The 26,322-nt window shown below is 42.3% G+C and overlaps 1 protein-coding gene across 9 annotated transcripts in view; it reads right to left on the bottom strand.

The window, feature by feature from the left end:
• Tsc22d1 (TSC22 domain family, member 1) overlaps positions 1 to 26,322 on the bottom strand; it is a 100,633-nt gene that overhangs the window by 55,766 nt on the left and 18,545 nt on the right. For 3 of the 9 annotated variants that reach the window (XR_005493779.2, XR_010057848.1, XM_006252340.5), the window contains one exon: positions 18,673 to 21,323. The exons of 4 other annotated variants lie outside the window; for them this stretch is intronic. Coding sequence is in view for 1 of the 5 variants with exons in the window: in XM_006252340.5 (XP_006252402.1) it covers positions 21,281 to 21,323 (43 nt within the window). In the remaining 4 variants the exon portion in view is untranslated. Of the gene's footprint in view, positions 1 to 18,672; positions 21,324 to 26,322 lie in introns of those variants that run through there. 2 more of the 9 variants (XR_360080.5, XR_360081.5) reach the window with 2 other exon arrangements.

The following is a 26,322-nucleotide window of genomic DNA, read 5'->3' as shown; positions in this document are numbered from 1 at the left end:
CATTTGTGTAAACTTGCTAAATGCAAACCCATGGATATGAACTGCCAATTGCTTGACCAGGTACAGAAGCATCCGCAAGACCACATGGCAGGCAGACGTTTTTCACGTGTTTGATCCACAGCAGCTTTTCAAATGAATGGCTGGGGCAGAAACAGAGGCTGACTAAACAACGGAGGCCAGAGGGAGGGAGGCCTCACTCCCTAAAAGCAGGGTTTTTTTTAAAACACTTTAGCTAGAATGCAATGTCTTTGAAGTGGTATGTTACTTGGTGTGCAGATTTTTGGCATTTATATGGCTAAAAAATAAAAAATAAAAAATAAAAACCAAAGCCAGTTTCATGCTGAATATCATTAGTATGCCTGAGAATCTTGGAGGGCACTAGAGGGAGGGAGGCCTCACTCCCTAAAAGCAGGGTTTTTTTTAAAACACTTTAGCTAGAATGCAATGTCTTTGAAGTGGTATGTTACTTGGTGTGCAGATTTTTGGCATTTATATGGCTAAAAAATAAAAAATAAAAAATAAAAACCAAAGCCAGTTTCATGCTGAATATCATTAGTATGCCTGAGAATCTTGGAGGGCACTAGAACAGGCCGACACTCACTACCAGCTCTCTGATACACACTTTTTCTTCATTCTACTTGTCTGACTTTAAAAGGTCTCTTAACGTCCACACTAAGTGTTCCCGAGGACTTGAGGCTCACACAGGCATACAGCTGGGAGGGTTGCTGGTACTATTTACGTGGTAGCCAGGCGATGACAAGCCAGGGCATCCCATCGCAAACACTGCCAGGCTACTTTCAAGAGACACTCAGTGGCTGCATTATACCAAATAAAAAATATTCTTCCTTGTCACAAGAAGCAAACATCACAAGTGAAATACTATTTGACTTCTATTTGTTGAAAATCTCAGTATGCCACCTTAGAAAAGCCCCGATCAAAAATCCACTGGGAAAAGATTTGGCCAAGGCACGGGCAGCTTCCTCCCTCAAAGCCAGATCTCCCGTTATCTGTTCCTCGCTTTTCTTTTTGTGTCTTAGACATGGCAACACTACTATCAACAGGAGCACCTCAAAGCAGAAAACAAAACCCTTCAACTCGGGCTGACCCATGAAGGATGAAGGGAGAAAGGGATGAGAGTCTTCACTATGCCATGCCCCTCTTCTTCCGGCCACCTCCTGATCTCTTACCTCTACCGGACCAATTATGCTATAAAAAGCAACTGGCCAAGGCAGCTGTCAGATCCAGCGCACCTTTCTGACCTAGGATGAAGTGTTTGTACACGAATATCCACATGTGTGTGCATACACAAGCATGTGATTAGACGCTCTGCCTATGTATTCAGTCTGTTTTATGGCCTGTTTTCACTATTTACCTGTGCTCGATAAACCTAAAGTTCAGGAACATGATGATAACCCTTGTTACTTTAAGAAAACACCCCCTTCCCGTTAAACATTACTAAAAACCCTTTCTAAAACTTGGAAATATAGGCAGCAGCATCCTTGGTCTATGAAACTTAATATATTAGAAAGCCTAATGCCACAAATGGAGCATGAATCAAGTTTAAAGTTTAAAGTCCCTGCAAACCATATGTGGTGGCACACACCTGTCATCCCAGCACAGAAGGGATTAAGGCAAGAGAATCTTAAGTTCAAGGCCAGCCTGGGCCATGAAGTGAGGCTATGGCTCAGAAGACAAAACACAGAATTGCCTGTGCTCGGTAATTGGTTCTGTCAAAATGGAGCTGACTGGGCTTTCTATTAATTCACAAACGGTTCTTCTCGTTAGAGTCCAGGCATCCTCTCAACAAGGACAAAGTTAGGAATGTGTTGCTTTCTTTCATTTTTATTTAGAGGCTTAACTATAGACCCCACAAAGGATCGATGAAGGGCTCACTTTAATACGGACCTAACACTGTAAAATTCAGAAAAAGCTATCTAACCCTGATTTCTTTTTCTTAAATGTGGCATTAAGGTGACAGTAAAAATTATGGACTGGTAAGGCTACAATTTATTTTTATGTGCAAATCACTTGGACTTCAAAGGGCTGTATGTATGAACCCCCAACTTTTTAATTACACTGTTATCTAGTCATCTGCAAGAGACTAATGAATTTGGTGATGTAAGAAAATACTAGAATTTAGTAATTGAAGTTGGAGGAAACTGACAAATGCTTTCCTTTCTATTTCAGGACTGTAAATGACCCAACTTTCTGCTCTTCAGAAAAAACAAGAATATGGACGTCTTTTTAAATTCAACAAATCATTTTTGGTTAATATTTAAAGTTCAGTTAACTTCACAGGAATGTTCAAAGATAGTTGACAATTAGCCTCTGAGATTAACATGTCAACAGTGTTTGCCTGGATTTAGCTTTAGTGTCGAGAGAGATACTGACGAGTTCACGGTTTTCTATTTGGTAAGCTTTATTTTTTCCGATGTGGGGAAAAAAAAGAAAAATAGGTGACACCGTGCTATTCCCACACAAACTGGCACTGCACGCGTGGCATCGGTTGTCGGGTCTCCCACACCCGTACTGCACATGTCCATACTGCATGTGCCCAAGCTGTTTCCCTAGTGGCCTCACCAGGGATCTCCAGCCTCCGTTACCTGGCTATCTGTGATATACAGATACGGAGCCATCAGCACTTACAGTGGGTGGACGCCTGACTGAGTCAGTGAAGAAAGCAACAGCTTCCCAACGCTCTTGCAAGGAACAGAGAGGGTCAGGGTCACTTGATGCCACGGCCACAATGGAAGAACAGCACATCAGACCCAAACTCCATGTTGATCTCATCAGCTCACAGGGGCACCAAGAAAGCGAAAGCATCAAGGATTCTATAGGAAACACACATCTGCCCGCTAATGAAATGATACTCAGTCCTGAGCCCATTCTCCAGACACTGTTAGAAAAGCACTATCATCAACCAGACCTCAAATGTAAACATCCAAGGAGACAAACTTGTCTAAAGCCACACAATACTCAGTGGAGTTCACTTAACATTTTTAAATACTTGCTAAATATTACTAACACTGCAGGAAGAATTGCTGTTTAAGTCACTTAAAAACCATCCACTGAAACTAAAATGCAAAAGCCTATCAGCCCAAGGGGTACTAGCAAGTGTGAGACACACAAGTTGGGATATAAGAATCGGATATGGCTGGGCAGCCTGTAATCACCACACTCAAGAGGCTAAGGCAGGCTGAGGAAACAGGAGAATTAAGATCTACTTCTTTACACAGATTGGCCTCTGGCATTTGCAACATTGTTTCCAGCACAAAATAAACAGTATATGTATTTGGTGACGGACTGAAGGCAAGTTTTATTGAAAATATAAACTCAGTAACAAATTCCTCCATAACACACACACACACACACACACACACACACACACACACACACACACACACTGTACGTGTAGAAGTTCTCCTTTAACCAAAAGGCAATTCTCTGATACCCTTAGAGAGCAACTGTAGACTCCCCCTGACTCACTGAGCCACATGCAAATTACTGAGAATCGGAAGTGTGATGTGGGCCACCATCCAGGATCCCATCACCGTGCTTAATATATAGACAGCTCTGAGCACGTGCATATGGAAGGCCTTTAAACAAAGGAATCCTTGGGACATTTTAGTTAAAGGGTGGAATTGAAAAGTCCCCTTTCTCTCTTCTACAGTTCACCACCAGTCACTTACTGTAAATGATTCAAAGACTGTGTGAAAGACAGGCTAGGGGGCTGGAGAGATGGCTCGGCAGTTAAGAGCACTGGCTGCTCTTCCAGAGGACTCCCGTTTAATCCCAGCACCCACATTGACAGTTCACATCTATCTGCCTGTAACTACACTTCCAGGGCTGATTCACACAAACATACATTCAGGCAAGACATCAATGCACATAAAATAAAGTAAAAATAAATCAGTTAATAGACTCATTTCTACTTCTTTCTCTCACGTGGCACAAATCCCAACAGCATCCTGAGTCTGCCCTGTCTGTAAAGAAGATATTTCAAGAGTTTGTGAGGGTAACTGTTCCTCTAACATCTTATGGGAAAGGAGCTTTATGGATAGATGCTTGAAAACATCTGCATCTCGCAGTGATTTGCATTAAACACGTGGATGGGGTAATTTAAAAACTCACTTGCATACTCAAAAAATTGAAATTAGAAATTATAAACTCACTTGTATTAGGCTTTTGTTTAAACAAACAAAAAAACATGTCTTTAACCTTTACTCATGTGTTTGTATTAAAGGTCAGAGGGCAACTTCTAGAAACTGCTCTCCCTTCCACCTTGTGTGCTCCAGGGCTCGAGCCCGGGTCATAGGCTTGCTGGTGGGCGTCTTAAGCTACTGTGCTCTCACCAGGCTAGGACTTTATGTCTTAAAATGATGGACACATACAATTTCCAAACTGGGAGCCAGGGAAAGCTGAAGTCTGAGCAGAGCCCCTGGAAAGCTGAGGCACAAGCCAAGCCATGTTAAACTCAGGCGGCCATGAAGCAGTGTGCCAGCTCCTCAGACTGTTGGGAACTGAGTCACAAAAGCCCTGAGTGCTACATCACACTCACCTTAGAGTCGTCCATAAAACCCTTCAATCAAAGCACGGTATACACTGATGAGTGTTTAGAAAATCACCCATCATCAGTGCTTGGTACTGAGATGTCAGAATAAGCCGGCAAAGACCTTACATCTGCACACACAAAACGGGTGCTCTCGACTCACAGAGAAGAGTAATAAAAATAAATCTAGAGTACAAATCTGGTTCTCTAGAAACATGAAGGTGATACCCACAGTGTAGTCAATAAATAGTACCTAGTTGTTTTCCTCTGGAAAATTCAGTTTAAATTTATATAAACTCATTCAATTCTTAGAGTTCCCGAGTTACACAATTTAGCGTACACAATCTTTGCAGTAACTTGACCTTTTCAGCGGAGTAAGTGAAGAGGCGATCTAAACACAGGGCTGGCGGACCACCCACCCACTCCACCCACCTACTCCACCCACCCACTCCACCTACTGCGGAGGGCAGAGATCTGGAGCTTGGAGAGAGATGCTCATTAGAAAATGTGCATAACCCATGCCCTGCTGGATCTGAAGCACCCAGGAGGGGATTGCTAGCTTGTTGTCAGTTCATAGGAGAAATGGGAACCACGCAGTCTTTAAAAACTAGTTAAAATACTGGTGAAACACAGGTCCGATGTTAGTGCAATCCCATTTTCCACGGGGAAAATAAGCCAAGCGGCAGGTCACTGAGAGAACGCTGAGACGGTGAACTTCTTATCTGGGGAAGTATCCACTTAGGACGTTTCCGTAACAAGTACTTAGGGAAAAGTTTCTGATTTTAGGATTAGCAATTTTAGGAAACATGTAAGAAGTTATTTTGCACAGTTTTCCTCAGTGTAAAAAATAAACCCATCTCTAACTTACGAGAAAAAAAAAATACTTCAAAGTTGTCAAGCAAGCTGGAGATGATCAGGGTCCTATTAACCAATTCTTTTCCCAAAATAAACCTGTCATGCCTGAGCACGTGAACGCACTAGACTTCAGCCTACGCTGTGCTCTGCAAGGGGCGCCTCACAGACGCTGTTATTACTTAGAATAGTTTGTGCTCTCGATGTGCATTTTGGCATTAGTCAGTTGTGAGGTGTGGTGCGCACGTTAAACTCACAACTGTCACAAAACGTCCCCACACAGTAAGACAATTCAAGCAAGGAAAACAACAAAGAGCTACAATGTAGATGATTTCAAAACCGTGACTCGCTCCTAATGAGTGTTTTAAGGGACTGCAAAAGGCCGAAATGACAGATCTATTCCAAAGGCTAACTGTGGGACTACCGACTACCAACAGAGCTTATCACACAGCGTCCTAGCAAAGAGGTCCTCCTGTGAAGGCCCCAAAGAGTTTTTAAGTTTAGGAACACTGCAACACTGCAGCAGGTGACTCTCCCCGGCCATCTCCCCTTCTGCAGGAATAACCGGAAGGCTTCTCCCACTCCCAGGGCTGGAGCAGAGCCCTGCAAATAGAAATGCTACAGTGGTTGGGTTTCTAAATCAAAAGCACTTGGAGAGAGTATGGACGGAATCTAGGCAAGCGTGTGGGATTCACGGGCTCCCTCTAGATGTACAAGGCCTTTAAGGAACAACCATCCCAGTTTGGTGTTCACACATTACAGCCGAACCCAACAGACCTACTCAGGACACATCCGTTTCCATGAGGAACAAGTCTATTTCACGGAGAATGGAAAAAATGGAAAAGGGCCAATCACTTTCTTGAGGTGCCACAGGCTTGAAAAAGAAAATATTCAGATTACACACACATATGCAAGCCTGCACTAAGAAAAAAAATTCACTGATCCTTCTTTTATCACTAAAGAAGGCGCTTAAGGAAGTCACAGTTCTAGCTAATTCCATTTTTAAAGAACATTCTTTCAAGCTGAAGAGATGGCACAATAGTTAAGAGTATTTGCTGTTCTTGGAGATAACCCAGTTCCTAGAACCCACATGGGGCAGTTCACAACCAACTGTCACTCCGGGTCCTGGGGATCTGAAGCCCTCTTCTGAACTCCATAAGTAACTATATATGCATGGTGCTCATATAGAACACGAGAAAACACACACACACACACACACACACACATACACACACACACACACACACTTATAAACTGTCTTCAAGCTAAGTGTATTAGATGTATTAGGTACAAATGAGAACCAATGATGAGACCGACAATATCATGGGCCTCATGAAGGCAGGCAGTACAAAGAACAGTACGTACTTTTAAATAGAGAAAAACCCCTACGGAGTCCATCCAAAGAATGGGGGTTAAGGAGAGGAACATAGTTACATATGATGACAAGAGCCGAATTAGCTCAGTTGGGAGAACATATGATGACAAACCAAAGGTATTTTTAACATGAGGAAATGTACCTGGGTTCTTAAAGGGGAAGTAGGGAATCTCCCAGCCACAGAAATCCCCTACGACAAGAGAGAGTGTAAAACATTTTGTCTTAAGCAAGCCTAAGACGCTGGGAGGACAAACCATGGGGCTTGTCACGGTTTGCATAAAAAGAAATACTTTCCAAAAGTGGGTTTAAGCAGGCATGAAGGGGAAAGGCTATGGCTGCAGCTGAGGCTGGGTGAGGCCCACAAGGGAAAAAGGCTGATGAGAAAAGACACTGATTAAGCTTAGAGGCCTCAGACACGGGAGAAAAGAGTTTCTCAACAGTCAGGGCTGGAAAAACTAGGTGGGATACAGCAGGGAAGTAAGAATTGCAAGAAAAAACAGAAAACCTGGTCACTGACCTCACTTTTTGTAAGTCAAAATAGATCACAGACTTCAGTGTAAACTCAACTGTTAAAACTTTATGAAAAGCAATACAGGGATCCATGAAAACTAGTTTTTGTTATTGATTTTTGTTTTTGTTTTTTTTAAACTACCAAACTCTTGGCATATTAAAGAAAAAAGTTGAGGCACAGCTCATTAAAATTAAACATTTCTCCCAGGCACTGCTGGGTGAAGGAGAGGTCAAGCCGCAGACTGGAGGGGATATCAGACATCTGGGAAAGAACCAGCACTGGATTAGGACTCCTCAGAGTTGCCAAGAAAATGACTTTAAATGGGTAACAGTTACAGCTATCCGACCAGAGAGAGAAAGAGAGAGAGAGAGAGAGAGAGAGAGAGAGAGAGAGAGAGAGAGAACAAGACTTTGACAGAGTCCGACATGGACTAGGGGCCTGAAGATTAAAACAATGAGAAGCCACTACAGGACACTGTGAACAGATGGACTCAGACACTGGCACTGCCAGATGCTGGGGATGATGCCAACTGACAGAACCGGTGGCCACAGCTGTCAAGAATGCAAGATGCAAACGGCCACTTTACAGGATGAATGAAGAGGAACCATTCAGCTGCTTAGTGCCAATGAGAGCATGCCAGTCACCCATCACACTTAAGGTAGGCAAAAGCAGCCGGTAAGGTGATCAGCGGATGCCACAGGTCACAGTGAGAAGGACGAATGTGCGAAGACCATGCATTTCCAACCTTGTTACAAAAGCGACTTACGCACCACGTAGTCAGTGTATAAAACTGTTCACCGACTGCGAACATGCCACTTCATTATTAATGGAGCAACATCAAGGGAGAGGCCAAGAGCCAAGAAGATAAGGCAGAGAAAGAGCAAAGGGCTACATGTTACCTCTCTTTTCCTGAGTGAAAGATTTGAGAAAAAGGGCAAAAGGTTAAAAACTGGTGGACAGCTAGCAAGAGAGAGCCACCTGACTGGGTAAGACTAAGCACCGAGAGAATGAAGGAAAACCCAGGGTGAGCTCTGAGGTACCCTCATGGCTGGGTAGGATAACAGTGACAACTAGAAAGACACTGGTAAGAAAGAAAAATGAAGTTACAGAAGCCAAGAGAGTGCATTTCAGGAAGTACAAGTGTTCAAACGAGGTTGTGCTTGCACAAGGTCAGACAGAGAGGCGGCCATTTTCTCCTGCGTTTGTCAACGGGGGTACTGGATGACTGTGACCACAGTCATCGCAGTGCTGCAGGAAGCAACAGCCAGGCTGGAGCAGACTGAAGAAGAAACAGAATCTGAAAAGCTGTGACAATACAAATAGACCATTCTGAGTGTCCAAAGGGCAGTGGCTGGAAATGACGTGTGATGTGGATTTCCTTTTCTTAACATGACACCCGGCTTTCTGCTTGAAGCCCAGAGTGAGGTGAGGCACTCTGCACCATCCTCTGTCCCAAACATGAGGGAGCCAGGCAAACACAGACTCAGCAATGCACAGGTAAGAAGCCTTCCTGTGAGAAGTTTTCAATTATTTCTAAGTCCATTAGACTACATAAGCCATCCTTACTAAAACTGGCGTGCGAAGGCATAGCTGAGACTTATGGTGGGGCTGGGGCAGGGGGTCATCCAGAAAGAATACACACTGCTCTAGCAGAGGACCCAAGTTCAGTACTCAGCACCCACAGTGGACGGCTAATAACTTATACCACACACACACACACACACACACACACACACACACACACACACATACAGTTAAAAATGAAAAAAAATATAGCTACCCACAACAATGATCTATCAGGACTATCTGACAGTAAAGAGAAAATACCATCAAGGAAAGAAAAAAAATTCCTCAACAAGATTCAAGAGTCAGGAAGTGGCAATGAGGGTTTGCAAGTGCCCGGGAGCAACTCTCCCCTGACATGGGACTCAAACACTCTGACTCCCAGTTTAGCTCAACAAGGAGCAGGCAATGCTTTAGCGGCTACTGCTGCCTAGCTTTGCAGCTGGTGCAGAGGCCAGGAGTGAGCAGCTAGCTACTCGGGACTAGGAGAGAAAAGCTCCTGCAAAGCACTGTGGGACCTCATGGCAGAACCCCCTCCAGGTTCTTGTGGTAAAGAACATACAAAAATACCAGGCTTCTGTGTCTACCAAAACTATCATTGAAAAGCGAGACGAGACTTCAGCAGACAAGAAGAGATGGGGGCAGACAGTCTCAGAGCCGTGCCTGGGAACGTTAGAAATTCCTATAAGAAGAACTGAGGCAACAGCAAGCTTGGAGACAACAGGAAAGCGTAAAAGCTACTTATAGATTCTCAACCAATCTAAGCCTTTTCTAAACGCTGACTGCACCAATACGGGAAAGCTAGGGACGGATAGGGAGAGGTCTAGGATGCTCCAGGAGGATGCACAGGAACTGAAACAGTTGCCTCAAGGTGGACTTGCCATAAATGGATACCGTGTAATAAACCTTAGTTATAAGGCTAGGAGAAAAGAGACATGAAATTCCATAGAATATTCGATTACTTCCACAGGAAGTGGGGAGGGGGAGACAGAGTAATGTTGACAGTACATGAAAGAAAAGTTAAATACAAGGTAGCCAATACGCCAGCTAGCTCAGTCATCACTTCAGGGGCTAACAATGCCAATCAACCCCTCAAAGGACAAATGCCATCAGAAAAACAGTGTGAAGATGCAGATGTGTGCCGTCTATGAGATACTCTGCTTAAGTTCAAACGCCCGTCCAGACTGGGAAGAGTGTTGAGAGATACTGTGGTCTGTATCTGGAACTCCCACGGTGAGATGGCAGGTGCAAACAGAACTGTCCAGAACATCGAGGGCCAGTTAGCTAGCCTGAAGCACGAAGCTTGGCAGAGAGAGGAGAGACTCACCTCAACAGTATGAGGACTGATCCCTGACTACTGTCCTATGTCTTCCAAACATGCCCCATGACACGTGCCTACACTCGTGAACACACACATGACAAGCACGGCAATCACCTACTTTTAAGTAGAGAAAAGATAGTATGTATCATGCTTACACTAAGAAATCGGAAGGCTGGGATAGTGGTAGAGTTCTTGCTGATCAGACATGAAGCCCTTGAGTTTGTGTCCCAATACCACATGCTGATCACCCCAACACTTGGGAGAGGCAGAGGAATCCAAAGTTCAAAGCTGAGTTTGAGGCCAGAAAGTCGGCTCAGTGGTCAAGAACTCACTGTTCCTGCAGAAGATCCTGGTTTGGTTCCTAACACTCAAGTCAGGCTCTGCCCTCAGATCCAGCTCCAGGGCATCCCATACCCACCATTAGCACCTGCACTCACAGGACCAACCCCCACCCAGACCCTCACATACCCATAAATTTAAAAATTAAAAGAAAATTTTTTGAAAGAGAACATCTAAAACTGTGGAAGTAGTTGTTTTCATTTTAAAGTAGGTTTGAGAACAGGAAAGACATTCAAGATATAGATGAGTATTAATGATTAAAAAAATATTGTAAGCTGTAAACGTGTCTGTAGTATGTATGTGCTTGCCCCCACCCCACCCCACAATGAGAATACGAGGCAAAACCTGACAGAAATATTAGAAAAACAAGCAAATCCTCTATCCCAGTGAAGGACTGGTATGAGTAACTGACAAGACCTATCAGGAGAGAAGGCCCAACCTAACAGCACTGCCAGTCAACAGGACCTAAATGACAGCTCCAGGTTTCTACCTCCAACAGAATAAAAATCTGTTCTTTTGGAGCTCACGCAGCGCATTCATCAAGACAATTCAGTGCCCAGCAATCAAATGCCCAACAACAAATGCAAAAGAACTCAAATGTTTTCAGACAACAGTGAAATTAACACAAAAGTTAGTGACACTTATCAATCACTTCCAGTCAGCTGAAGCCCCTCAAATCCTTGGCAACGCAACATACTTTTAAGGTCAAGAAGCGGTCTCAAGAGAAACCTAAAGTATCTCAAACTGGGGCCACCAGGATGACTCCTACTGGGCAAACCTGATGATCTAGGTTCGATCCCCAGAGCGCACACAAAGGTGGAGGGAGAAAAGCAACTCAAGCAAAGCCTGTCTCCAAACACACCCCAACATAAACACAACTTTTCAGAAACATTGCAGACTAAAGGAAAAGGAAATCCAGTAAGATCTGGGGATCAGCGCAGCAGAAACACTGCGTGGAAGGAAACAGAGTGGTGAATGCACGTGCGGGGAAAAACTCAATCTCAGCTTCCACCGTAGGAAAGCTAGAAACAGAAAAGCAATGTAAACCAGGTAAGATGGCTTGACCGGAAATCAAACAAGCCCAAAGCAAGAAAACATTGAAAAGATATCAACAAAACCCAACTCTAGTTCTTTGGTCAATACACTGACTACTGGCTACAGTGACAGCACACACCAATGACACACTTGAGAGACCATGAGACCCAGCAAACACTAAAAGGACAATAAACATCAAAAGAGCTGTCCCCAAACTTAAATGAAATACACCAATCCCTTTTAAAACAGTCTACTTAAACATGGGGGGCGGGGGAGGAGGTAAGCGTTGTTAAATGCAGACCTGTGCTTATTAATGAAGGCAGTAATTAGTAACCTTCCCAAACAGAAGCAGTAGACACTGATGATTGCACTCCTGAAATCAACCAAATACCTAATGAACCATATTCTCTACCAACACCTTGTTTAGGTCATGTACATGTGTGGTGTGCCCGCACTCACACATGTACCGTCTATTCAGAAAGATGAAACACTGCCATACATTACACAGATATCTAAAACTATGATAGCACAAGAAAGGGAAATTATAGATTCACTTCTCTTATCAGCAATGATGCAGAAAACCTTGACAAATGAAATCCCACCACACCTAAGTGCCACTCACTGTAATTCATGACAAATGAGATTTAGCCAATGTATACAAGGCTGGCTCAACTCAGAAACCAATTAACAGGATCAAGCCACAGCAGAAAAACCGTACAATGTAATGATAAATGCACTTTTAAAGATTTGGTTTTTAAAGGTTTTATGTCTCTGTGTATGGTGGGGTATGGGCATAAGGAATGTGCGGGTGCCTTTGATGATCATATGAGGGCATCTGGTACCCTGGAGCTGAAGCGAGAGGTAGCCCTAAACTACCCAACATGGGTACCTGGAGCAAACTTGGGTCTGCTGGAGGAGCAAGTGTTGTCTGTCAACCAGAGTCATCTCTGCAGCCCCTTCAATAAATGCTCACGTATCTATCAAGAGTCAACATCAATCCAGGATCAAAAGCACTAAGGGTCACTAGAATGGAGAGGAACTTCACTCTCACGAGCATGCCTACAAGACTGCACCTAACCTCACAATGCCTTCCCCTAATGCTGACAACACAAGAACATGTCCTCTCTCACGTATCCAGTATCAGATGGGCTAATGCAATACGCAAAGGAAATGAAAGACAGACTCGAGAGGAATAAATCACAAGTATCTCTGTCCCCAGACTCCAAGCACTCCAAGTGAACATCTCTGGGACACGGGTGGGGAGGGGGATCTCAACTGTGTAGGTCACTACAGCGGGGATGAAGGACATGAAGCTAATACACGACAGTAAAGCCAGCTGCTTCAAGGGATAAGTCACTGGAAACGAGATAAAAACCACTGCTTCGCTTTTACAGTAAACAAAATACAACTGGCTGGTGTACAACTATCAAGGCACTCCAGAGGCTGAAGCAGAGGCCTGAGTTTGAGGCTAGCCTGGGCTACAAGCGCTTGTCACAAATTTTAAAAATGGGAATTAAATCTAGTGCTGATGAAAATGAGCACAGACAGCTCCCCTCGTCAGGAAGGAGAAGACAAACTTCTCAGAGGGCAAGTTCATCCCATATTGACTCAAGAGTCGATGTAGCCAATCAAATGCTCAGTGGGTTTTGTGGATGGAGACAAAGACCTGAGAGATGGAGAGGCATGGAAAAGCTGAAGACGGAGAACACAAGACTGGAGGCGAGTGAAGCCTCGCACGACCATGGCTTCAAGTCTTCCCAAAGCTCCAGACTGAGAGGAAATGGTAGCATCGCAGTAACAGAGGAACGTCATGCCAAGAGACTGAAACCAAGAACAGAGTAGTTATCTGAAGAAGTAACAAGGGCGACTCAGCTAAGTCTTCAAATTTCGGCCTGACTGCTCAAAGGGAGACAAGTATGTATCCTACAACTTTTGCAAAAAGTTAACTCAAAGTCAAAGAAATACTTGTTAAATGTCAAACTTGGGGGTAGGCAGGGGGCATAAGAGGGCACAAGACAACAACAGAGTGGGGGAAAAATATCTATGTGAGTGGATTTGGAATAAATTTTTACAAACACCACCATATCATGACTCATTAAAAGGAGAGTGGCAGGATGAACTTTACTTAAGATAAAAACACTCCTCCGAAAAGAAGATCGTCAGAGACTAAAGACGAGCCAGAATGGGGCATAAATTTTGCCAAACATACATCTGACAAAGGACTGGTATCCAAAACACACTGTGAGTCAATTAACTGACTTCTGAGTAGGCAAAATCCCTTAGGATACCTAATGTCAAAGATAACAGAGACAAAACCCACCATACACAAAGGACCTTTCAACGAGGATGGCCAGGGACTTGTGAACTCAATCTATGAACAGCCCAAACCAGATGCCACCAAGCGCTGAGGAGATTTGGGGGCTAGAGGATTCAGTCACTGCTGGCAGGGATGCAAAACAGGATGGCCAAAGAATCTGCATTTCTAAGATGCCTCCTCACCTCCAAGCCCTGGTGCCCAGGGGCAGTCAGTCCCAAACTACACTTTGAAAATTATTACAGAGGAAAATCAAATACTTTCTGGGGTTTTGGGAGGAGAGATGGGGTGATAGCTCTGACATCAAAGCACTTGCCTTCATGACAGGTTTGTGTATAATGGAGCCGAGCATGCGCTTACCACAGGACCTAGCCACACCGTGAGCAGGAGCCCCTAGGAGTCCTAGGTCGGTGAGCCTTTTCTGATGCCACCAGTGAATGATGACAGTGTGTAATCTGGCACAGGACACAGCACAAACAGAAACATAGAGGGCCGCACTAGGTGAAAAGAGAATACAGGAGAGATGTCCGCCTCACTGTCTGGTGCATTTCTCTCTAATTCCCAAACTTTTCAAAGTCTGGGAGCACACACTAAGTGAACCGATGTAGACCTGATACTGCATTCTATGAAAATAACCCGCCTTCTTTTGGCAAAGATTTTTGATCAGACAGTAGAATTCTTCAAACTAACAGACTTTGAAATGGCATCTCTTCTGCCCAACGGCAGTACGCTCTTGGGCGGATTTTTATAAAAGCGGAGTTGCTTGGGATAGAAAATGGAAATACCCCCAACTTTCTCATAGGTTAGCTGAACCACTGGGTAAGGTTAGGCACAGCACCCAAGAAGTGTGTCCACTGTAGCTATGTAAAGAATATTCTTGTTTTCTCCAAAATCCTAATTCTGCCAAAGTAGGACAGTAGGCCCTCCCTCCTCCATACCTGTGGATCCAACATTTCGGACTGAAAACACTAGGGGTTAAAAGTTGTCTTACTATGCATGAGGAGGGCAGGTCTTATTGTTGCTCCTAAGTGCCAGTGTATCGGCTAGTCCAGAGATGATCAGACATGTTAATAGTTGTGGGTAGGAACACACATATACCACACCATTTTATAAAAGGCACTTGATATCCTGGATTTGAGCACATCCACTCGTACTCCAGAGACCAGTAAGCTCCTCATATCTTCCTGGAGGTCAGCCTTGGGTTCCGGTGAAGAACTAAACATCCTGACTGGCAACTAAAGGAAGTGCTGAGTTCCAGCGACACTGCACTGCAGGGTAACTGGGTTTCACCTCAACGCACAGCACAGGACTGCAACTGCACTAGAACTCAGGCTTCCGCATCTACTCGGCACCGTCTTCGGTGGTATGGTGAATCTCCCAAACTGTTCCAAAGAAGCACTGCTTCTGATTTCTAATTCTGTTACTAAGCACAAGTTCATTTCCTCAATGCCAGCCATGTAACAATAGTTTGGCTCCAAAAGTCCTGATTACCCTTAAATCTGCAAGGACATCCTGGAAAAGTAACATTTTATATTATACAGGTCATTTAACACGCAATTCAGTTATCTGTGTCAGAACTAAGCAAGCAAGCCCAAAATACCTTAAGTGGAGATTATACTTTTGTATCTGATTTTCCAAGGTCTTACCTATTTCCTTGACTCTATTCTTTTACTAAACTATGCACCTTGTACAGTTTGACTACTGATCTGATTCTTATAAATAATCCCTTTGTAAAACAACCTCAGCATAATAAACAAGGGCTTACGGGATAAATACGTAATGACTTATATAGGATACATATATATGACATATGTATATATAACATAAGATCCCATGGACAAGGAAGGTTGGGTTTTAATAGTCAGACACATCTGTATTGTGCTGGGTCAATGTTACACATTAAGAAACAATGAAAACCCAAACATGTTCAGAGACCTATAAGGCTCCCAAAGACGTGCTTTATGCGTAAGGGTAGGGCAATGCCTGATCTAGCCGAAAGGGGGCTCAAAGCTGACGGGACCAACTACTAGACATCATTACGAGTGTCATATTGACAAGGATCAAACTTGTTTTGCCATCCAGGAGGGCCAGTAAGATCCAGTCCCAGCTGTGGCTGAGTCTTCCACACATTTCCTATTTGTGAACAGTGTGGAATTAGAAATGCTACACTGTTTCTATGTATCCATCAAGATGTATGTACAGGGGTGATAAACTGGTTAAAGATCACACTTAAAATGCACACTGGAGCAAATTCTGGGTCAGATTCTTCTTAGAACTAACTATCCCAAACTCAGAACCATCTATCTCATCAAAGGGTGAGCTGATGACAGATTTACACCAGCAATTATTCTGTTTTATACTAAGAAGTAGAAGAGATTTTAAAATCCTTCTAAGTAAAAGCAGAATGATGACAAACTGGAGTTCTTATGAAGACAGCTTAAATGCGATATAATTCATGTTGTTTTCTTATTACCTCTCATGAGTCAATGACACTTGTGACCTTAAGAAAAAAATTCTAACCAGTTTTCTACCATAGTCAAGACTGAATTTCTCTCAGACACACTAAGTATTAACACTCAAGCTTTTTAACCTACTGAACTGTCCTCACGGATAGAATATAATAGTATAACTTTCCCTTTTCAATTACTTTTATATACTAGACATTATTTCTTACTCTTAGAAATATGGGATTACCTTAAGTGAATTTTTATAAAATCCTTCATTTATTAAACCAAAATAAAATTTAATATTTTCTAAATAAAGATTTAATATTTTCTAAATAAAGATTTAATATTTTCTAAATCTAGGTGTAAAGCAAAGGAAACGAGAGGACGAAGTGGGGCCGGGCGGTGACTGAAGAACCCACATTTCCATGCCAAGTCCAGTGCTTTCACAGCCCTCACAGGATGCAAAACACCACACGAAAGGCCGGAAGTGATACACTCAGGAGGCTGAGGCAGGAGGATCATGAGTTTCAGACAGCCTGTGCTACACAAGAAGACTGTCTCAAATAAAACCCACTAAATTAAGAATGGGTCGAGAACACTGAGAGGACAGGCAGAAGTGACCTCGGCACCCGTAAAATTAGAGGTTACTTGTACATAAAGAAAACACAATGTCTGCAGACATCTTTCTAAACAAACCGCAAACATGTAAAAACACGTCTGTGGCTTTCTGTGGACTGGGGAGTTCCGGGAAATCCCATTCCTGCTCCTCTATCTTGCAGAGAAGCCAACCCACCCTACTGGGTGCTGTCGTCAGGAGACACTGCTGACCGCATCCTGAAGCTCGTCTACCTGCAGCACGCCTTACCTCTTGTGTAGAGGATCCCTCTGACCAGAATTTCTGAAAACTCCGACGCACACTTCAAAGTTCTGTAGAATTTTTACTATAATAATCTAATTTTGCCTTAGATTTTACTAGTGGAAAAACTCCAAGGCACCTGTGTGGTTACTTTGATTTTTTGTTTGTTTTTACCTTTAGAACCCAATTAATATGAAATCCTTTTAACAGGTAATAAAAACAACCAAATGGGAGGGAAAAAAACCTTGCTTAGAAAACCCAAGCATAGACATTCTGCTCAATGGAGCAAAGAAAAGTGAGCTGTGTGCAGACTTGCAGTAAGTTTAAAGGTCAGGATCTTTTAAGATCTTTAAAGGTCACTGGCTTGTGACTTTTCATAGACAGAAGCTATCCAAAGGTCTATCTTCCTCCAAAAAACCAAAACCCCAAAACCCAACCTTTATTTTACCACATACAAAAAACCAAGTATGTTAATACCACAGCTAAGCTATTCAGTGGTGGTGAAGCCAGAGGCCAGGCCTGACTCCTGAGCATGTGGGAATAACCACATTTCCACTTTGCCATGCTTTATTGTGAGGGAGGGCTAATGATAGCACAGGGAAGACTGCAAACGCAGCACGGACACCTCTCCCTTTGTCATTATCTTTGTAATCAAAGAGCTTGTGTGGAGAAACACAGCCTTCCTCTCAAACAGGGTTGCGAACCTCTCGACAACTCAATTCTAACATTAGGCACTCTGCCCTTTAATAGAACGTTAACTCATCTTTTCCAAACTTACCCGATGAACAAGACCAAAAAATCCTGGCTTCATTTCCCCTGCCCCAGTGTAGTAGGTATTTCAAGTTAAACCTCCCACTTATAGCGCTCATTTTGCTCAGAGTAGCATTTCCTTGGGAAGCCAAATCGCTACGCTGTCAAGCCTCAAGCTTTATTTCTCGTGTGGGACTCCATCTTGGGTAATTTAAAGTATAGGAGTCCACTTTCTGAGCTTCACTTATTGTCAACCTGGTTCTTCTAACAGACCCAGCAGGAAAAAGGAAGGGCATGACGGCTGCCACAGGGAGGTGAATATATACACCTATGAAGACGAGAGTCACCTGTGTCTGGAGAAGTTAAAGGCAAGGGACTCTCTCAAGTCAAGGTCTACTATTTGTTCAAGCTGAACAGTAAACAGAAAACACTTTTCTTGGTGATACCTCATGACTTGGGTGATTCTCCAATCAGTCACTATTTCCAATAGTTTCTGCTTTAAGCAGAGGAACAATTTATGTATGCTATTTTGTAAGGGGTTATATTTTGATTAATCTAACCTCAGAAATGTGATAATATTTACTATATTGACTCTAGAATTTTAACAATTAGAGGATTTTTTCCAAGATAAAAAAAAATTAGAAAACAATATATTCAGAAATACTTAGCAAAAGACACATTTAAGTACACTTAAAAATACGGTTGCAATTTTTCACTTTCTACTCCTGAAACAAAAATAAGCCATTTATCAGTAAGTGCATTTTTTTCATGGAGAAAATATTTATTAGTTTTCAAATGATCACATAATACAAATATTATACAATATATCATTCTAGAGAAAAATCACTTATATTAATATTCATAAAATAAACATGGAAAGATATAGATTGCAAATTGTGACACGAAATTGTTCTTTAAGAATCTAAAAAGAAAATGCATCAAAATTAAAATCCAAACAAAACAGTTCACAGTGATACACAGTTTCCCTTTGCAGTAGCTTGTAGTGATGGGGAGTGGATATGAACTTACATCTCGTTTGCAGACTTTAAGGGACAGAGCTGAAATTCATTAAAGCTTGAGATTCCAAGGTTAAATCACTTTGTCTTCAGTGCCAAGACAAAAGGCTAGTGGACTCAGGCCATAAAATGGGTTGTACTGTGCTTTAAAGAATGCCACAGGATTTCTATGTAAATCTTGCTTTCAGTTCTGAATTCCTTCTAAAATATTCATTTGTTTTTCGTTTATATGCACTTGTGAATTATCTTATTAAGTCAGGACTACAAAGCTGTAATCATTCTACAGGAATTCAGAGTTCCATGGGGAATTTTTTAGTTCAAAATTATCTTTAATATCTACTTTTTAAGCATTATACTTTTAAAAAATGATTTATAATTAAGAAATAGTTCTTATAGCCAACAAAGACTAAAAGTAGATTATCTCTTAGCTGATAGTCTTAAATTTTGAGAGGCTAACATTTTAGTAGTCCTATTATTAATTCTACAATTTCTCTTCTTAAAACTTACTCTAACTTAAAAGGAACTGGCAGTATCAGGTGACTGTCACGGTTTTCTTCAATAGTTTTGACTGGCCAGTTACTAGATAACCAAAGAAAGAAATGTCATTTTGACAGCCTCTGCCAATTGGTAATTTGGACAAGTACCTCAAGACCACTCACACCTACAGGTTCATTCTGACGGGCACCTCTGCTCCATCACTCAGCGGCAGGACGCCGTCAGTACAGCGTAAACCCTAGCAGGCGTTTATTTACTGCCTAGGAACACAGAAGACAGCTCCACAGCTTTCATCATTTGATAAATTACAGCAAAAATAAGGCTCGGGGCCAGCAAGAGATGAGCCAAGAGTACATCCTAATACTAAGTCTCGAGCTCACCCTTTATTTGCTGTCCCCTTTAGCACTGGGTGACAAAGGAGGAGGTGGTGGAAGGGTTCCTCAAGCTTTCTGTATTTTTTTCGCTACTTTTTAAAGTGGGGGTTGCCTATGTGATTAAAATGATTTTCAGTTCCACAAATCTTTAAGTGAAACGGATACAGAGAGCTGCTTTGAAAGACAAGACTCTCAAGCTTCCTCTATTTCAGTCTTCAGAATAAGAAATATTTTCATGGCCATGTAAAACTCCAAAATGAAAAGATTACTTCATTACTTGAGCCTTTCCATTTTCAGACCAAAAGTAAACCAGAGTAAATCTTAAAAGTTTGTAAGTAACAAGATCAGGTGGTTGGCTCATCCTTGTGTCTTCTAGACATATTGCATGGATCCATTCACCACTGCCTTCCAAACTGCAGGTGCTGCCATGTGTGACAGATATCATCCATGAGGGCTCTGCTAGAGGAGTTCCTTTTGCTGAAGAGGTATGATGTTTTACCAGTTGAAAGAAATCTGGGCAATTAGAGAACAAATAAACCGGTCTCCCATTATCAAGATACCTGGAGTCACAGAAGAAGCCACCAAGGAAACAATGAAAACTTGCCAAGGCACCAAGTTCACATTCTACCCACTGCAGATGGTAAGAAATGCCTGGACTCACACCCTACCCCTGGCATCAGAGAAACTAAGAAAGAACCATCTTAATGCCCTAGGAAAAAATACAGTGTTGGCATAAGTTACATTCCAAGGGACTAGAAAACTTTTGATTACATAGCTTTCAGGGACATTAACTTCTGAAACTTATATTCGTTCATATTTATTGTCTTAAAGAATGAAGCCTACATTTGACAGTAAAGCCACAACAGTCCTAAAATTCCATCTCCTAAGAGACTGAGTGTGAAGGCCTAACACTTAAGGTAGAAAAAAGACCAAAATACCCTCACTAACAGGGCAGGGTGACACCTGAATATTCAACTATATAAGTTTAGAGATTTCAGGTGTCCAGTTCAAAGATGAAGCACAGAAACTTCAATTTCCGGACTCTACAAGAACTCTATCAAGTCCACTGTTACAATAAAGGCCCATGCAGAAAATGACTGCCTTTCTTTAATTCCTGTGAACTACACAGGCATGGAACAAACTGTGTGTGCCCCAGATTAGCCACTGCATTAATTATCTGGAGAGAATTAAATAGATTTGCGGTTGTTTTGTGAATGGGCACTAGACAGTTCTCTCAGGAAACACAGAGTCGCACCTGGCTCTGGGAAGAAGCCAAGGGGATCACCAACAGAATAAATGGGCAATGGAAAGACACTCCACTCTACAGATAAACCCCAGTAAGTAACGGAAAGCACCCACTTGTTTATTATCCTTTCCCACTCTCTCCAGAAGCTGGGTATTCTGTCTCCAAGGGTTCAGTGGAGAAAGTGGAGCCCTGACGTCAAAGCTCCCCGTGGTCTTGGCTGTATCTGTGGCTCTAGGATCACTCCTTGCACCTCTGGTAGGAGAGAAGCACTGAAATAGAGCTGAATATAGATTTAAGAAAAAACTCTTATTAAAAAATTGCATACTCTGGTCATTTGAGTTTGTAATGGCTTATCCTCAGAACAAAAAGGAGCGGTCTTGGTACAAACTTTCTTAAGCACCATCTTAATTTCAATTGTAGAAGTCTGTTACCACAAACAATTGACTTCCTTGGTAGCTACTAAGAAGGGGCCTGTGCTGGTCTAAGCCATAACATACTCTGTGACAAACCACTCAACTTCAAACAGAAGATCGGAGCAAAAACATAAACCATAAGTTATTATGGGAAACAAGATCATATTTGTTTAAAGGGACAGGGAGAAGGCATTCAGCCTGAGATACATCAGAAGATCCCAGCTAATTCTTCTATTGAAGAGAAGAGGATGGATTGGAAAGTAGAAACAGAACCATCATAGTAAAAGAGGAATGTCTATAGAGCTCAACTCAATGGTTTAAATTGCAGTAATTTAGACAGACTGATCAACATTATAGGCCAATATTATAGCTTGAAAAAAGGTTAAAGTGGAGTTTTATCAAAGCTCTGACTAATGTCAATGAAAAAGGTTTCTTCTTCGAGCAATCAGCAACCCTCGGGACTGGAGGGCAGAACAATGCTCATAGGTACTAGATACTTAAATTTTTTATAAATGCATCATCCTTTTATTTGGAGTCAAGAGGGACCAGGAATAATCATTAGTGGCCAGAATGTAGAAATTAAAACATCAAAGTATACCAAACAATAGATGAAGGTGAAGATGCTGGAAACAGTTTTACTACAGGACAGAGGTTCAAGCGCACATAGTGTCTGATCAGGGAAGGCTCAAGGAGAAGCAGAGGCAGTGCAGACTTACAGTTACAGGGACTAACAGCACTGCCTCGGGGTGACCAGTTATCTCGTACACAGCGTGCTTAAGTCTGCATGTATCAGTCAGCCGTGGTGTCCTATTTCTGGGACATGTTATATTCTGGGTGAATGAAGGAGGGGAAATGCAGCCAAGTTATCTTCCCCTCACACCAACTGGTTATCACAAGGTTTCCTTACCTGGTAGTGGACCGAGGGTTGTGCTGTCCTGTTCTCTACCAAACAACCAACAAAGGTTACATCTCAGCATTAAGGAGGCAGTGACCATGACAGTGTCTACTGCCTTTACTTCCTCCTGGCTCTGGCAGCCAGTGTGGAAACATACCAAAGCTGAAAAGGAACGGTTACTCCATTATCTAACAACGTTTAGACTCAACTTTCTCTAAGCCTGGAGGTGAAGAGAAAGCTGAACACTTCTACTTAGCAACACACCCCACTCTGCACAAATGAGGAATAACGACAATGTGGCCTAATAAAAGGAGTCTGTGATAAATTTAGCCACCCAACCTATAATTCCAAAAATTAAATGGAAAAGCAAAACAAAACAACCAAAGTTAACAGGAGGTGCGATTGGCACCTAGGGAGATATGGAATCAACAGAGTGCTTCACGGGCCAAAGTGGCAGCACGCGGTCCTCGATCACAGTGCCTGATAGATTGCCAACAGACTGCTGTAGACAGTGTGGTTTTTAAAGGGCTGCCCAGTGTTATCTCCTTGGGGAGGGAGACCAGGAATGACGAAAGAGAGAAGCACACATTAGAACCAAGGCCTGAGTACCTGAGTACAGAATGTCTAGAGAAATGCTTCTAGTCCTTAGAACTGAAGGACATCAATGACGTTCCTACGGCTGGAATTGTCCTTAGTAACTCTGCTGTGAGAACGGCATGGACACAGTGCATTGAAGTTGCCTCAGACGCACGCCCCGTGGACATCTCCAAGTAAGCGATAGAGAAATGGTGCTGCGAAAGTTACCCCACAGTAATTAATCTTGTTGGAAAGTCCTTCCTTTTGTGATATTTCAGTATAAGTATACTGATGATTACTTAAGAATTCTACATTGATGAAATCTAAGTAAAATTTAACGATATCAAGTTAGAGTTTTTAAAATCTATTCAGAAACAAAGGTTGAGATTTTTTCCAAAATTTCCCAGTTTCCCCCCAATTATCAAATACCAATCATAACATAGAGCTGGGTGAAAGCTGGAAAAAGACGAAGGTCATCTTGAGCATTAGGTTGGGTTCACAACTTCAGCAGAAGCTCTAAGCTGATTACTTCTAAACATTTATTTTTACACCTTCAAGAATACAGGTTAAAAACACAGCCATCTTGGCCTGAAAACAAGAGGGACCACAGAAAGGAAGCCTTAAACTCTGTATGCTCAGTTACAGAGCAAGGTCACTGCGAGCTTCCCAAAGTCCCATTTCTCTCAAGATGGTCCTTTATTCTGCCTTTAGCACCAGGCCTCTGACATGCTCTTACTCAACAACAAACGTTTGCCAAATAAAAATTACTCTGAAACCATTCAAGAGAGCTGGTATTCTTTTTACTGTAAATTAAAATTCCAGTTGGATTTGATGATTTTATACAGAAAAATGTACAATTTCAAGATGAGGTCATGAAGTGAAAATCATCAACATTGACCACCCAAGGCATTCCTCTATGTGAGATTTTTAAGGGGAAAACTAAGCTTTCTGTAAGACTAAGACTTAATTACAGAGAATAAATTTCAAACCACAGTCATAAACTCTGTCATGCTATAATGTCACAGCAAGGACGTGAATGGCCTCTGTACCCACAGGTCAGCAATCGTCAACATTCTCTGATTGTCTACATTTCTGAAGATTCTTACAGAAAATCCAGCTACGTTCAAACCAAAAAGAAACACTAAGTATTTTTATATATACTTAGCATTATCTGCATTTACACGTCCCACTGAGAAAGACATGTTCCTTGGAAATGTCTATCAAATGAGACTATCTGTAAAATTTGCCCTTAGTACTTACTTACTTACTTACGCATTCCTACCATCAAAGAAAAAGAGAACGCTATACCTAGTTATTTTTAACCAATGCACTAGAATAACATTTTTGTTGCTGCTTTTGAGGCAGGGCCTCTCGGAGCCCAAGATGGCCTTGATCTTCCACTTCTGCCTCCCTAGTGCTCGGACCACACAACAGTCTGTCCACAGATGTGGTTCTCCCTTACAGACTATGCAGCCCCTGATCTAGTTAATCTGCTGCCTACCAGTGTGCAGACTTAAAAAGGAAGACAGCATAAATGACTTGGTCACCTACCACAGCATCTTTTTCTTACCTTCCAGCACTCTTACTGGTTCAAAAGAACTTCCATTTAAAAATAAACTTCCTATAGATTCCTGTCTATAACCGTTCCAAGTTGGTCATCAAAAGAAAATGTTTTGCTTTGTTTTTTAAATAAATGCAGAATCTTTGCTCTCCAGGCCCTAGGACAGTGTGTGCCACTCTGAATAAATAATTCAGTGCATGTTTTCCAAGTGAAGTGCACTAGTCAAGACAACAGTAAGGGAGAACTGTGTTCCTGGCTAACACACAAGTGGACACTACATGGCTCAACTTTAATTCCTAAGGAAACATCTTCATCCATTGTATCAGAGTTCAGACAGGAGATGAGACCAAACCCAGATCTGCCAAGTGCCAAACCAGTGTGGCTACATAGTCAGACCCCATCTCAAAACAAACCACCCAACGGACAACAAAACTCCCTCCCACGTAACAAAATCCCATTATAAATGTTCTTTCATCCTTTTGAAAAAAGTAATGTTCAAAATGTTGCTGGGACTGAAGTCACAGCACTAGACTTAAATGTCAAGTTCTGTGAAAAGGACAAGAGAGGGTAACTAACCAAATGTGTCTTCACATGAACTAGGGCATAAGATCGCGTAAAGGGCTGAAAATGGAGACAATCCTTAACGCACTACATTTAAGGCAGTCAACTTACAAAAGACTGATAGGCAAAGGGCAATCGGAAAGCAGACCTGCTAAGTTCTGCCAACGAGGGGCAACCCCAAACAAAAGGCACAGCACAAACATCCTAAATCTGCCTCTGAAGAGAGAGCTGTCTCCGTGACCTGCCGCATCACCGAGAGTCATTTTAAGTCTCAAGTCACTCAACTGTGCTCTTACAGTTAGCCTCCCGTTCCCTCTCCAACAGCTCCTTATGCCAGCTTGTTTTCTTAGTATACATTATTGGCTTTGTTCTTAGGACAGTCACGAGACTCCTCCACTGTATTTTTTTTATCCTAGGACCCCGAGTTGTACACTGTATAAATACTCAGAAAGAGCTAAAAAAGACAACAGACAATACTCTTGTTTCGCTGACTAAATCAATTCCTTTAGTATCTTTATCCATTTATGGCAAAAACTGTTATTGGTCAGCAACAACAACAAGACGAAGAATACAACTGAAAAGGCAATAAGGACGTCAGACACTAAACCAAGACAAGAACAAGAAACAGAATACATAATGCCGGCCCAGGTCATCACCTCCACAAAGCAAAGAGAGAACAAAAACCCTCTTGATCAACGATTGAGACAACTCCAGCACTGGGGCGACTGGAGAGCAGGCAGCTCCTGATCTAGGCACTGGGCAGGCAGGACACAGCAGCAATCCTCTGCTACTACACTCCCATCATCATCCCATCAGGAGAAAACAGAATTGAGTTGGCTGGTACACTCTAAAGACAGTGAGACCCAACACAGGATGAAGGCATTGCCAAGATGCGACCACCAAGTACAACATGGGAATCTAGACTGGATCCTAAAACTCTGACAATATGTCAAAGTTCAAAACCAGCCCACAGACTGATTACTGATTTCCAAATTTTTAGATTTGTGATAGGAATGCCAAGGAAAGCTGGGTGGTAGTTTCTAAAACGACTGCACGACTCACTCCCTTCTGCTTCAACATGAAAGGCGAAAATTAAAAAACCAAAAGGTGCTGAATCAGTTGCTATCACCATGTAATAGTCACTGAAAAGAAATATAAAGCATCTTCCAGATTCAGGATAACTTAGTCCATTGTTTCCCCGATAACTAACCTCAATGGAAATAACGGTATGTCATTGTGAACCTAAAGTTTCACAGTAGCAAATTAAAAGAAA

Source organism: Rattus norvegicus, chromosome 15 (genome assembly GCF_036323735.1).
Source record: "Rattus norvegicus strain BN/NHsdMcwi chromosome 15, GRCr8, whole genome shotgun sequence".
In the NCBI taxonomy this organism is placed as follows: domain Eukaryota; kingdom Metazoa; phylum Chordata; class Mammalia; order Rodentia; family Muridae; genus Rattus; species Rattus norvegicus.
The sequence above is the reverse complement of the archived record's forward strand: the minus strand, read 5'-3'. Positions and strand labels throughout refer to the sequence as shown.